Source organism: Tamandua tetradactyla, chromosome 6 (assembly GCF_023851605.1).
Source record: "Tamandua tetradactyla isolate mTamTet1 chromosome 6, mTamTet1.pri, whole genome shotgun sequence".
Classification (NCBI taxonomy): domain Eukaryota; kingdom Metazoa; phylum Chordata; class Mammalia; order Pilosa; family Myrmecophagidae; genus Tamandua; species Tamandua tetradactyla.
The window spans coordinates 84,958,364-84,972,785 of record NC_135332.1 but is presented as its reverse complement, the minus strand read 5'-3'; the positions used below and the strand labels follow the sequence as shown (position 1 = coordinate 84,972,785).

Sequence of the window (14,422 nt, the reverse complement as noted above, 5' to 3'; positions counted from 1 at the left end):
GCTCCAGGCCTCAGTTTCCCCACGTGAGAAAGGAGGGAGTGGGGAGAGGTGAGCTAGGAGGCTCTCTCAGCTGGTCCTGGTGCGTGTCTCGGTCTCTGAGCCCAGGGACAGCTCTGCAGGTGCCTATCAGTGACAAGGTGGGTGGAACGCAGCCCTGGCCAAGTCGATCCCAGGAAGCTTCCAACAGCAAGTGATGATGGAGCAATGAGCTGAAGCCCGACTGTGCCACCCCGCTGGCCCTCGGGGAAACTGCCCAGTCTTTGCGCAGGCATTCAACCAAGGAGGGGAGGGCTGGCCGCTGACCCTGCCTTGTTTGAGCTCAGGGGCTCTGCCAGGCAGATGGCAGAATGGGCCCCTCCAGGGACGCCCTGCTGTGGCCACTGAGGATTAATTTCACCCCAGGCTTCTTAACCCTCCTGGCACCCGATTCTCACATTCAAGTCTGGTCAAGGCAGGGGCACTCGGCTCAAAGCCCCAGTCACGGCACCTCAGGGCTGGCTAGGCAGAGTATGGCATCCCCTATAACCACAGCCTCCCACTTCAGGGCCACCAGGCGGGTGCTCGCCACAGAGGTGGGGGTGTCCGATCATGTCCCCACAGGGCGGGTAGGAGGTGTGCCCAGGGCACGGACGGAGAGTTCCATGGGGAGCAGGTCCACCCTATGCCGACAGCAGGCGCTGGACCCTGGGGGGCCCCAGCCCCCGGCTCCCGTAGCCACTGGCAGTGTCAGGAGGGGTGGACCTGCATGAGGTGGGAATGCTAGCCCAGGTACAATGACCCACAGCCAGATGGGATCATGCACCAAATCACAGCATGCACCCACAGAATCAGCCCCCAGCCCCCGCAGACAGGTTCCCCCAGAAACCTTCCCGTAAACCGCAGGCACAGTGCCAGCACCCAGGCCCCCACTGCAGCTCTGTGGGCATAACCCGCAATCCTGGGCTCTGCAGTGCATAGAGGGGGACTCCTGGTGTGCTCAGCCCGTGGGTGCTCCTGCGCTGGGACAGCCCCTGCTCCTTGGGCTCCCCTCTGGGCTTGTCCCTACAGGGGCCCCTGGAGCAGCGCCAGCCCTGACAGGAGAGCTTGTGCACAGCACTGGCCAGGCATACTGAGCACCAGCCCCGGCTCCTGGGCCCTCCCTGCTCTCCACAGGTGCTACCAGCTTGCCCCCCAGCTTCCCTCCCTCTGGGCCCAAAACCTGCACAGGCTCCACGGCCACGTGGGGTTCCTGAGTGGGCTCGTGAGCCAACGCACAGCCTCAGGGAGGAAGTGGCTGACAGGCAGTGAAGGGGAGATGGCAGGAGACGGGAAAAGGCAGGAACAGAGGGGATGGGGGGCAGTATAGGCCTCTACGGTGGCTGGGCTGGGCGAGGGGCCAGCCAACAGGTACTGGCAGGCGGCTGGGGGGGGGCACCCCAGTGAGCCCACCCACGTCACAGTTGCCTTTCAGGGTGCCAGGAAATATCACTCTCTGCTCTGATGCAGCTGTTTCCATGGCGATGGAGGTCCCCACTGCAAAGAGAAAGGTGGCCAAATGGTCACTGTCAGTGCAGGACCATCCCAAAAGCACAAAGCGCAGACCTGGGCCTACTGGGACCTCGGCCAGCAACCCCAGGTTGCACCCGCCATCCCCCCACCTGTCACTCGCACAACGGGAAGTCGTCTGCACACCACCCCCACACTCCAATTCTGGCGGGGCCTGAGGGGCTGAGAACAGGAAGTGGGATACGGACAGGCCACCTGGGCACTGAGCCCCAAGCTCCCCGGAGCGGCAGGAGGCTCCAGCATCACCGAGGTGCCTCCCCACCCAGCACAGGTGCCCCCACCCGCCAGCCACTCAGACCAGTGTGGAGCCCAGCACGGGTCTGGCCAGGGCAGGCCCAGCTCCTCCACCCTTGGATAACCCTCGTGGCCACTACGAGCCTGAGCGTCTCCCCGAGGAGCCACGGCCACAGCACCCACCCCACAGGGCAGACATGATGCTGAGGACAGACGATGGCAGGTGCTGGGCAGAGCTGCTGCCCCAGAGCTACTGTCCATGGGCACCGCTGGAGCTGTCCATTCACCAGCCACCGCCTCCCGCCCAAGCAAGGCCCCAGCCGCCCTGACCACTTGCTGACCACCATGACCAAGCTGCGGGCACGCCGGGCATGTCCCCTCCCACGGTACACAATCTAGGGCCATGCAGGGGCCGACAGGGCGGGCAAAACCCCACTTGCCTCAGATGAGCTGAGAAAAGGGGTACAGCCTTGGGGCTTTTTCTGAAGTGAGATGTACTCAATTTAAAGGACTGTCCTCTCCCTGGAGATAAGACCCTTCCTACTTTGGTTGTAATGAGAGGTCTTTGCTTTTAGAAAATGATGGCAATAATGGATGGCAGTGTGTTTCATCATGCATGTGGGGTTTTTTTTACATCCCTACTTGGTAAAACAAAAAAAGGCTGGTAATTTTGTGCCAATGTGGAGAAAACCTAAAGTTGGTGATCCTACGTTGGTCTCAAATATATATTTTTTTTTTTTTAGTGCTTAGAGGCTTCTAGAAAATCGGATTCTCAAGCACAGGCGCCAGAGACTCTGATTAAGCAGGTCTGGAGATGACCCAGGAATGTGCATTTGTCACAAGCTTGGCAAATATCCTAATTTCACCAAATATAATTTTTTTGATGTTAACTGGTCATGGCACACATAATGCTACTGCTGAATGGGGTCATGGATGCTTCCAGAAGGTCACAACAAGCAGGCACGCAGGATGCTGACTGGGAGAGGAGCAGACAGGCCTGTGGAGGGGGTCACAGAGACAACGTCCTCCCTCCTCCGTGCCCCGAGTCAGCTCTCCCCTCCAGGACCCACGTCTGATGTTCTTGTTTCTTAAAGCAAACAAGCAGGACAGCCCGGAAACACCCAAGGACACCAGGTCCCCAAACGAGCGCCCCCACCTGACCTGCCAGACTCAGAGCCCTGGACCCAATGCAGGGGTCATCAGGACCCCAAGACTCAATCACAAGGACATCCGTGGGCAGCTGTTTCCGAGACTTAAGGCGTGGAGAGGGCGGAGAGGTGGAGAGGCAGAGAAATGGAGCCCGGAGCCGCAGTCAGTAAGCCACACCCATTCCGAAGTCCTCGGCACTCCAGAATGTTTCCAGAGAACATCGAATGGGGGGGCCACACACAGCAGGGAACTCTAGTGTAAAAAGCAGTTCCCAGAGCGCGTGTTCGCTGAAATCTAATCCTGCAAACCGTGCACGGATTTGAGAAAAGGCTGGCAGGAATTATCAAAACGTTAACAGTTGCTCCTCAGACATCCTGCATGTCCAGATTTTCTATAATGAGCATATGTTACTTTCAAAATCAGAAAAAAAAATGTTATTTCAAAAAGGAAATAAGAAGAATAATTAAAAATAGAATTGCACATAAATCTGCACAGGGCCGTGTGCTGCCTCAAGCACTGGAGCCCTGGATTAGTGTTAATTTTGAGCAGAGCAGTAGGGGCTGGCTGGGAAAGGGGTGGCACCTAGTCCCCCACCAGGACTTTCAAGGCCAGAGGGGTGGCCCATCAGGACCTTGGGTGCCCCACTTCGCGTGGGAGGGGCATCAACACGGGAGTCGCAGGACTGGGTCTCGGCTCACCTGCCCTGCCTGGCTAGGAAGGCACTCCCTGGCTCCCACTGCACTCTGTGCTTGCCCCATGTCAGCACCCCTGGACAAACTATCTCTTCAAGGGCTGGGCTCCTCAAGTAGACTGCGAGCTCTCTGAAGGCAAGGGAATTGTCTTGGTGATTCTCCTGTTCCCAGAGCTCACTGTAGGGCCAGGCACCTGGCAACAACTGGCCAACATTAGCAGGATGGTTGACTAGCTGGATGGATGGGTGGATGGATGGATGGATGGGTGGGTGGATGGGTGGATGGATAGATGGGTGGGTGGGTAGATGGATGGATGGGTGGGTGGGTAGTTGGGTGGGTGGATGGATGGGTGAATGGGTGGGTGGGTGGGTAGGTAGATGGATGGATGGATGGATGGATGGATGAGTGGATGGATGGATGGGTGGATGGATGGGTAGATGGGTGGGTGGGTGGGTGGGTGGGTAGATGGGTGGGTGGGTGGGTGGGTGGATGAGTGAATGGGTGGGTGGGTGGATGGATGGATGGATGGATGGATGGGTGGATGGATGGGTAGATGGGTGGGTGGATAAAGAAATGGACTGAGGGATCAATGGGCAGACAGATGAGTGTATAGGGAGATGGATAATGGATGGAGAGTGAGTAGATGAAAGGATGGATAGAGGGATGGATGGATGAGCGAATGGATGTGTGGTAGATTGGTGGGTAAAACAGATGGACTGATGGATTGATGGGCAGATGGATGAGTGTATAGGTGGGTTGGTGGACAGTTGGCATGGTGGATGGATAGTGGAGTGGATGAAGGGGTTGATGGAAGGATGAATAGATGGGGAGAATTGGGCCCAGGTCTATCAGTTCAGAGAAGTGTCATCTTACCCACAGGCCTAACCCCCCTCAGAGCCCCAATGTCTTCATATGTAAACTGGGGATCATACAGCCTGCCACACCTCCTCCTGGGGCTACTGGCGGGATCCAAGCAGAAGAGTGCTTGGCCAAGCTCCCAGGTGAGGAAATCCTACCTTGCAGTGAGGCACGATACCCCAGCAATATCAACTCCAAAGCCCCAAGTCATCAGGGCGAAAACATGAAACCTATAGGTGACGGGCCCAGGCCTCACAGGAGCAGACAGGCACCAGGCACAGATCTCCCAAACCACAAGGGCCCCAGAAGGGGAGGCTGGCCAGGTGCTTGTGTGGACTTCAGGGCAGGGAGAGCAGGTGCCAGTGGCCACGCGTCTGCTGAGATACGATGAGGCACAGGCCCGGAATCCACAAGCACTGGCCCTAGAGGTCCCGGTCCTGCAGAACCAGCCAGCTAAGGCTTCAGTACCCCCAAGGACCACTAAAGGTCCTGTTCCAGGAGCTGCCAGCTGCTCGGGGTGGTGGGGCCTGGACACACTGCCCCCTGCCATGAGGACTGGCTGGACCAGCTCCCTGAGGTCAAGGCACTTGCCTCCACCTCACCCTTGCCATGGAGACCTACTTTCTCGTCCCTGGCAAACAAGGACACTTGCAGGGAGTGACTGCAGCTGACAGCCCACCTTAGCCCTGCCTTGATCCAGCACAGGCATGGCTGACCCTAAAGGGGAAGGTGGGTCAACACCCAGAAGTATTGTTCCCACCCAGACAGTGTCGAGTGCAAATGGCACACTTGTGTGTGTGCAGACTCCCAGGTGTGTGATGGGGCTGGTGCTCCATGGCGGACGTGTGTTGGGTGAGTCAATGGGCAAACAGCATCTGGACGGGTCTGGGAATGGCACTCCTCTAAATGTCCAAGAACCTGCTGCTCGTTTGCAGGTCCCCAGGCACGACTGGCTCTGATGTGGTGGCCCCGAGTGATCTGTCGGCCCTAGGGACCACGCATGTGCAGTGTGTGCAGCTGTGTGCCCCGGGCAGGGCCAATGCAGCCATCTGAGTGGGGACTGGCTCCAGGCATGTAGTCACACATGCAGCAATGTGGCTGGTCATGGTGTGTGCAGCCGCGATGTGTGCAGCTGTGGCATGTGCAGCCAAAGCGTGTATAGTCACAGGGCTGTTGGTGAGCAGATATGCGGGTGCCCATGCATGTGAGCGTGCACAGGTACCCACACGCACACACCCACAATGCACTGTACCAGGCACGGGGGCACGGCAGCCCCGACACACTCACAGGCTGTCTCGCAGCTCCTGTGTGTCACTCGGCGTCCCCAGGGACCGCAGGCTCCGCTCCAAGGAGGTCACTGCCCAACAGAAGAAGGGACAGGCATGAGAGCAGAAGGCACTTACTGGCAGGCAGGCTCTGGCAGGTGAAAGGAAGACATGGGGATGGGCTGGGCAGACATCAACGTGACCCAAGTGCCCACCAGAGCCAAGGAAAAGGCTGTTCACAAGTACCCGCCATTCCCAATGTCACCTTGCCTTCCCCGGGGGGCCCTGGGCCCAGACCAGCCCAGGTTTGGCCCATGTCCAGGCTGGGGGCAGGGGCAATAAGCCAGGGTGCAGACATACCATTGGAGTTGATTCGAAAGACATTAGCAGCCATTTCTTGGAACAGGTCCTGGAGGTCACTGGGGTCGACCTGGGTGGCTGAAAGCAGACAGAGGAGAGGCAGCACCTTTACCCTGTGAGCTGCGGGTCTCAGCACCACCCCTGCCCTGGGAGTTTTCCAAAGGAACCAGATGGGCCCCATTCCTCACTTCCTCCCTGGCTCACCCAGAACGAGCTCTCCTCCACCGTCTGCACAGCTTCAGAAAGAAAGAAAGCAATGGAAACAGGGCGGCAACTCAAAGACTTAAACATGGAGATGCCACATGAACTGGCAATTCGTACTGGGGCCCCACGAGGGATGGAGGCAGAAACCCACTCACCCAGCTCCATCGCAGCATCACCCACTCACAGGGCCACAAGGCGGGAGCAGCCCGAGGTCCACACACAGATGACCAGGGAGAGGGAATGGGTGAACACATGGTGTTCTAGTTTGCTAGCTGCTGAATGCAACATGTCAGAAATGGAACGGCTTTTAAAAAGGGGAATTTAACAAGTTCCTAGTTTACTGTTTTAAGGTCATGGAAACGTCCGAAAGCAAGTCTACAGAAATGTCCGATCTAAGGCATCCAGGCAAAGATACCTTGACTCAAGAAGGTCGATGAAGGTCAGGGTTTCTCTCTCCACTGTGAAGGCTCCTGCTGAACAGGGCAATGTCCACTGGCTTCCTCTCCAGGCCTCCTGCTTCATGAAGTTCCCCTGGAGGTGTCCTTCTTCACATCCAAAAGTCGCTGGCTAGCGGACTCTGTGGTGCTCTCATCATTCTGTTATGGTTCTGTGGCTCCCTCCTCGTTCTCAAAAGGAACTCTCTCCAAAATGTCTCCTTTTATAGGATTCCAGTAAACTAACCAAGACCCACAGGGGAGGGGTGGAGGCGCCTCTCTACCTAATCAAGAACTCCATATGCTCCCTTCCACCCAGAACAACAAAGGCGAGGGGCCACGAGTACAGAAGGAAGTGTCCTGGTGGGGGAGGGGGTGCTTCCCCCTGTAGCGTGTGGGCAGGAAAACAGACGAGTGACAGGTCCAGGGCAGGCTGGGGGTGAGGGCTGAGGCCATGCGAGGCCGGGCACACAGGTGATGAGGACGTGCACAGCCCCCTGAACTATTCTTTCAACTCTTCCTGTACCCCAAAAATTTTCACCATAAAATGCAATAAAAAGAGAACACATTGGTTCAAGCTCTGCGAAGTCCCTGGGAAGTGGGGCGGGTGAAAACCCCAGGGTTTGTGGGGGACCCTCCAGAGCTTTCACCTCGCCGAACCGCCTGGCCAAAGAGGAAGTGCCACGTTTCTGGGCATGGGGTCTGCTCTCTCACCAGGATGCAGGCCCCCAGGCTGGCCAGCGAGCCACAGCCGACCCTTGACCCCAGGCAGGCTGCCGAGAGAACACCAGGCAGCCAGAGGCCCATCCTGACGATGGGCACTCGTCCTGCTCTGCCCCTCCTCAGCTCAGAGGCAAGCCCCAGCCCTGAGGCCCCAGTGTGGAGAGCCTGGGGGAGAAGGGAGGAGGCGCTGACCTGTGCCCTAAGGGGAGGTCAGTTCGGCTCAGCACCTGCTGGGAAACCAGCACCACCCCTGCCACCCCTCCCTGCACCTCGGCACCCACAGGCTTGGGGTCCTGAGGTGACTCCGCTGAAGCCTCAGCCCTGAGTTCAGGTCCCACAAGGTCACAGACAGTCTTCCGGAGTGAGCCAATGGAATCTGCCCAGCACCCCTGTGTGCAGATGAGGTGCCGAGGTCCAGCAAGGGCCGAGGTCCTGGCACCTTAAGTAGTGGCGTCTGTGCCCTTGGCCTTCACAGAGCCATGCCACAGGCTTGGCAAGCTGCCTAGGCTGACAGTGGCTTCTCTTCATCGTCGGGGCCAGGCTGACTGCTGCCAGATAAGGAAGGACAGGCTCCCCCAGGAGAGGCTGCAGCGGGGTTGGGGGGTGCTGGACACCAGCAGGGTCAGGCCTGATGAGGAAGGGCTCCATAAGGGTTCAGCGCAGGCCTTGGGGGAAGAGGATGCCCAGAGCCACCCAGGAGGAGCCGCCTGCTGGGTGAGGCGAGGACCGCCTTCGGGGGGAGGGGGGAGGGGGGTGTCTTCCTCATGGCCACCCTTTGGGCACCTGGCCCCAGACCCGACATTGCCAGGTGGTTTGTGAGTCATGGCCTGCCTCCTCTGCCGTGCCTGGTCCCCAGAGAGCCCCACCACTGTCTGCCATCCTCACCCTGAATGCACAGCTGGACTGGCAGGACTCACGTTTTGTGTCAACACCACCCCCGGCCCTGTCCCCAAGGAAGGTGCTGCCTCTGCTCCCCGGGCGTGGAACGACCTTCAGTAGGCAAGCCCCAAAATATTGTCAAAATATTCTGACAAGGAGGCTGAAATCAGAGCAGGAGAGTCAAAGTCAGATACAGGCAAGGCCACGTAACTCCCAGAGTAACCAACGTGCTGCACACACACGGGGGGGCGGGGGGGGAGCTGGGGCAGGGGCCCGGGGTGAAACAGGTGGCCACCCAGGAAGCCACTGTGTGGGCCTGGGCATGACCAGAAGTCCTCTGCCCCAGTGTCCTCATCAGCAGGGCGGGAGATGGTCTGGGCGGAGCCCCTGTGACCCAAGGTACCACGCTGTGCAGGAAAGACTGCCGTGAGACCCTCCAGCAGACCACAGCATCTTCCCACGGGCACCTCCATTCTGCCCCAGGCCTCAGCCCATGTAACCCCAGTTGCTGTCCTTGTCTTGTCCCCAGCCGTCAAGACCAGCTCCAGGCCTTGGGCCCCGGGCCTGAGGATGAGACTAAAGAGTTTTCTGGGAAACAGGCTAATGGGCCAATGGCTGCCCTTAGACCCCTGAGCACAGGGAGTCCACCCTCATGGCCGGGAGAAGCCCCTGGCCCTTGTGCTCTGGAACAGGCTAAGTAGCGCAGGAGGGAGACTCAGTTGGGGGGAGGACACCCTTCCCATATAGCCATTTACATATATCCCTCATAGGCGGGGGACCCTCTGGGCTCTCACCTGTAAAATACGGTAGCAGCTGACAATGAAGGTTAATGTAAGATTTTCTAAAAGACTGGCCAGGGGAAGAGGCCCCAAAAATGATGCTCCCTTATCACCTATCGTCTACAAAATGAAAAGAGAAACTATGTGGTTTCAAGAGTCCTTTCTATTCTCCACATCTCTGTCCAGGTGATTCCAGAAGCTGCTATAGGGGGTAGATAGGCCCTTTGGAGGAGACACAGAAGTGTCTCCATCTCCAACTCATCTTTATCTTCCATGAAGCTTCCTTTTCTGAGGCCCTGGGCAGGATGGCCCTCTCCTCTTTAAGCTACTGTCCACCCTCTCGTTCTCCCCTGACCCATGCCAATTCCCCAGATGGCTTCGCTGACAACTGCTGACCCCAGGGGCTGTGCATCCTTCTTAGCCACTGCATCTGCAGCTGAGTGATGACAGGGACAAGATGCAGAGGCTTGGAATCCTGCCCACGGTCACCAAGCTCAGGGTGGGACCGGAGTCTCAGCACAGAGTTGGCTGTCCTTAGAAAGGAGAAGTCCTAGACCACTCAGATGACACGCAGGAAGAAGTGGGACATGCCAAAGCAAGGCCAGGCACAGGCTGGGAAAAACTCCAGAGCCCTGGAAGGAGCCAGAGGGCACCACCAGTCCACACTGCCCAGGGAGCATTCGAGAAGCCAAGGCAAGGTAACAGGGCTGGAGTCAAGAGGTCAAGGTCCGACTGCACAGCTGAGCCTCTCAGCCTCTCATGGGGCGGGAAGGGTCTTTGGGTCTCGCAGGGGTGTGCAGAGCCCAGGGGCTGGGCGCAGCCATCCTGATGAGCAGCGTCCAGGGCTGGCTCTGGTCCCAGCAGGCCCTGTTGAACTTGGCTGCAAACCCCAGCAAGCTGCCCTGGAGACCCACCTTGAGACGGAGACAGTAGGCGAGTCGGCCTGGCAACAGCCGCAGGTGCAGCCCAGCTATTTTTGACGGTCGCCGTGGAGTTTGGTAAACACCTAGCACCACTGTGAGTGAGAGCAAAACCAGGGCGGGGGCGGAGGGGGACCATGCAGAGACCACAGATGAAGATGTGGCCAGCTAAGCTCCACGGCGCAATCATCTGGACCAAACCTTCTCTCTGGCCACAATCAGTAGAAGGTGTGTTTGAGTCGGGGAGGCCACCTGCACTGCACAAACTGGAGACTGCGGCTTTTCCCCCAGAACTCCAACTTTCTTTCCTCCCGGGCCCATGGACACTCGGTTGCTGCTACATCTCCCAGCCTCCTTTGCAGCCAAGGAGACCACACAACTAAATTCTCACCTCTGGAATTTGGGAAGCGAAGTGGGCCATTTCCCTGGCTGTGTTTCAGGAAGCTGCCCCAACATGACTGCCTCAAGCTCTCTTTTCTTGGGCTGGATGCTGATGGAGCAGTGGGAAAGCTCCTTAGGTAAGTGTGGAGCTGCAGGTGGAAGGAACCTGGGTCCCGGAAAGGCCCATGGAGCAGAGCTGCCTGCATGGACTGGGCAGCTAAGCTGTTACCTGGGAGAACAAGGTCCCGTCTTACCCACGCTGTGGTATTTGGGGGTCTCTGCTACAGCAGAATAACCTCTTATTTACCTGACATGCAAACACACTAGCATTAACTAAGGGCTGGAAACAAAGCAGGACTTTCCGTTCTAGCAGACAGGAGGGCTAAGAGCCACAGAAGAGACAGCTTAATTCCAGTATATGTTAGTTCATTTTCTTGCTGTCTCATAGGCTCCCAGATCACATACACAATGGCAGCCACTCCCCAGGAGCAGGTGGACAGTGACATATTCACTGCACAAATACCAACTGGGCTCCACATTCTGGTGCAGATGATAAAAGATGCACCATGAATTCAGGCAGGGGCCAGGGTATAGAGAAGGAAGCCAGAGAAGTCTTGGGGAAAGGAGAGACAAAAGAGAAGGTGGTTCAAATGGGGTTTGCGTGTGTGTGCTGGGGTCAAAGGAGTTCTTTGGGGTGACTCCTGGAGTCTGCCTGGAGACGCTGCTTATTGCCATGAGAAAGAAGCACAGACAGGCTTGGGGGAAAGATGGTGGGTCAGGTTGGGTCTGAGGGGCCTCCAGGTCAGTGGAGGAGAGACGTCCTGTGGCAGCATCAACACATGGGGTTGGATCCCAAGTCAGATATGTACCAGAAACAGAAACATGGGGTGAAATAGCATATAGAAAGTAGCATGGAAAATGTGCCAAGTTCTCTTGAAATAACAGGGTAAACCATCAGAAGACTTCAGCTTCTGCCAGGAGGGAGTAACAGGGTCTAGAATTACCTTCCCTCTATGGACAGCTAACAAACTGGAGGAAATACAGGAAGCGATGATTTTCTGATACTGCACAACAATCAGCACAGTACCATGATCCCAAGAGGATGGAAAAAGTGAGCTATGCTCCACAGTCACCCCAGCTTTCTGCCCAGGAGCAACCACAGCCTGCTTGCTGGGCAGCAAGCAGGGACCAAAATAGAGCCCTGGAGGCTCAGTGAGTTTAGGAGAAACTATTGGAGGTTGGTGAGGCAGAGGCCCAGAGATGAGAGCATCAGGCAGAGAAAGAGCTTCAGAAGCCAACTGAGGGCCCCTTGAGTCTCTGCTGGATGTAAATCTGTGCATGCACACAGAGGTACTCCACAAAGCCAGGAAAAGAACAACTTTTGAGGAAAGTACCAACCACCAGTGACATGTAAGCCAACAATATCCAATACCCAGAGCTAAGCTGGGATGAAAATCACCTGTGTTCACACCGTAAGAATGGAGGGGCCTCAGCAAATACAAGGCATACTGAATAGTGAACACAGAAGAGTCAGGCCTTAGAAGTGGGGCTTAATTAGCCTCACTGTTCCCCTAAATTTTTTTAAAATAAGCCTCAAAAAAAATCTAAGTGGGGCGGGCCACGGCGGCTCAGCAGGTAAGAATGCTTGCCTGCCATGCCCGAGGACCCGGGTTCGATTCCCGGTGCCTGCCCATGTAAAATTTAAAAATTTTTTTAAAAAAATCTAAGTGATTCGCAAGTAACCTAACTGCCTCCTAGAGCAAAGCCCAATCCTTTTTAAAGGAAAAGTACCAAAGCCAGTACTTGATGCAAAATTCACAATGTATGTCATTCAACTAAAAATTACTAGACATATAAATAGGAAACTGTGACCGATAAGCAGGAGAAAAGTCAGTCAACAGAAAGAGATCCAGAAATGACAGAGATGATAGAATTTGTAGAAAAGGGTGTTAAAGGCCCTTAATTATAAGGTCATTGAAATAGCTATCATAAATAAACCCAAAGATGTAAAGGAAAACATGAACCAGGAAAGGACAGAAATGGAAGATATGAAAAAAGACCAAAATAGAACCCATTAGATGAAATACAAGTGAAATGAACATTTCACTGATTGGTGTTAACAGCAGATTAGATAGCAGAAGAAAGGTCAGTGAACAAAATGATAGAAACAAACAGAATGAAGCACAGAGACTAAAGAAAAAGTTAACAGAGCCTCGGTAACTAGCATTCGTTTAAGAAGAGTACCCTAAGAAGAAGGGAGAGGGAGAAGCAAACAAATAAAAAAGAGTGAAGGAATGATGGCTAAAGAGAATCCAAATTTTATGAAAGTCTAAATTTATAGGTCTGAGAATTTTAACAAGCCCCAAGCAGAATATGTACATACACACACACAACAAGGCACATTTCAACTGAATAGCAAAAAAACAAAACACTGATAAAGGAAAAAAAATCACAATGAGTGGGGGAAAAACTCTACTTTGCATATAGAAGAACAAAATACAAAAATGATTTCATCATCTTCCCAGAAATTGTGGGAGCTAAAAGACAAAAGAAAGAAAGAAAAAAGAAAAAAAGCTAAAAGAGAGATTTCAACCAGAATTCTACAACTAGTGAAAACACATTTAAAAAAATGGAAGCAATTCATATGGAACTATGGAAATGTTTTGGGACTGGATGGTGGTGATGGTAGCAAAACATTGTAAATGTAATTAACAGCACTGAATTGCATATCTGAATGTCATTAAAAGGAGAAACGTTAAGTTGTAAATATAGTACTAGAATAAAATAAAAAAAAAAAACATGGAGTACACAACACAAACAGTGAACCCTAAGTTAAGCCATGGAGTAGTTAATAGTACAATTATATAAAAAAAAAACTACTTTCATCATTTGTAACTAATGTCTCACACCACTGCAAGATATTAATAATAGGGTGGTATATGTGGATTCTGTAAACCCACAACTTCTCTAACAAACAAATAGAGGCAAATACAGATTTATTTTAGACCGACAAAAGTGGAGTGAATCTGATGTTACCAGATGAGCACTATAAGAAATGATAAAAGAAGTTCCTCAGGTCAAAAGGAAATGATAAATGGCTATACATAAAGAATTAATGTCAGATTGGTAAGCATGATGGTAAATAAAAAGGCATTTTTCCACATTTTTAATTTCTTTTAAAGACAATTATTAACACAAAATCAATAACAACGTATTGTTTGTAATCATGTGTTGTCAACATGTGTAGCAGGTAAATAAATGAAACAATAAATACATGACAAGGAGAGGGAAATGGAAGAATACTGCAGTAAGAGTCACACATCATATGTGAAATAATATAATAATGTCTGGACCCCGGCTGTGAAAAGTTAAATATGTATATATTGTAAACTCCAGGGCAAACAGAAAACAAACAGATAGACCCAATCAGTCAACAGTAAGAGATAAAATAGGATTCTAAGCAACATACAATCACTCCACAAAAGGAAGAGAGAAAGGAAAAGCACTAACAATAAAAAGGAAATACAGAAAGCAAACAGCAAGATGAGATTTAAGCCTGAGTATACTGGCATGTATGTTAAAGAAAAGTGATCTACATCTGAGTTATCTAATACAGTAGCCACTAGCTACATGTGGCAATTTAAATGTAAATTTTAATAAGTTCAAATTAAATGAAATTATAAATTCCATTTCTCGGGTACACTACCACCCAAAGTGCTCAACTGCCTCATGTGGCTGGTTGCTGCCATCTTGGCAAGTGCTAATTATTTAACAATTTCCATCATCACCCAAAGCTTCAACTTAACAACGCTGGTCTAAACATTCCCAAAAAGGAAGAAAGTGCCAGACTGGATTAAATGCAAGAGCCAGCTTTGCATTACATATAGAAACCCCTCTCTATATAAAATCAGATACAGATTGGAAGTAAAAGGATTGGAAAATCTATCTGTAGACCATAATCCATGAAAGGTGAAGTGACTCCATTGGCAGCTAAGTAGA

At 53.2% G+C, this 14,422-nt stretch overlaps 1 protein-coding gene across 7 annotated transcripts in view; it reads right to left on the bottom strand.

The window, feature by feature from the left end:
• TSNARE1 (t-SNARE domain containing 1) overlaps positions 1–14,422 on the bottom strand; it is a 146,414-nt gene that overhangs the window by 58,067 nt on the left and 73,925 nt on the right. For all 7 annotated transcript variants that reach the window (XM_077166649.1, XM_077166650.1, XM_077166652.1 and 4 more), the window contains 2 exons: positions 6,104–6,181; positions 5,766–5,835 (listed from right to left, as the gene is read on the bottom strand). In XM_077166649.1, the coding sequence (XP_077022764.1) occupies positions 5,766–5,835; positions 6,104–6,181 (148 nt within the window). The remainder of the gene's footprint in view (positions 1–5,765; positions 5,836–6,103; positions 6,182–14,422) is intronic.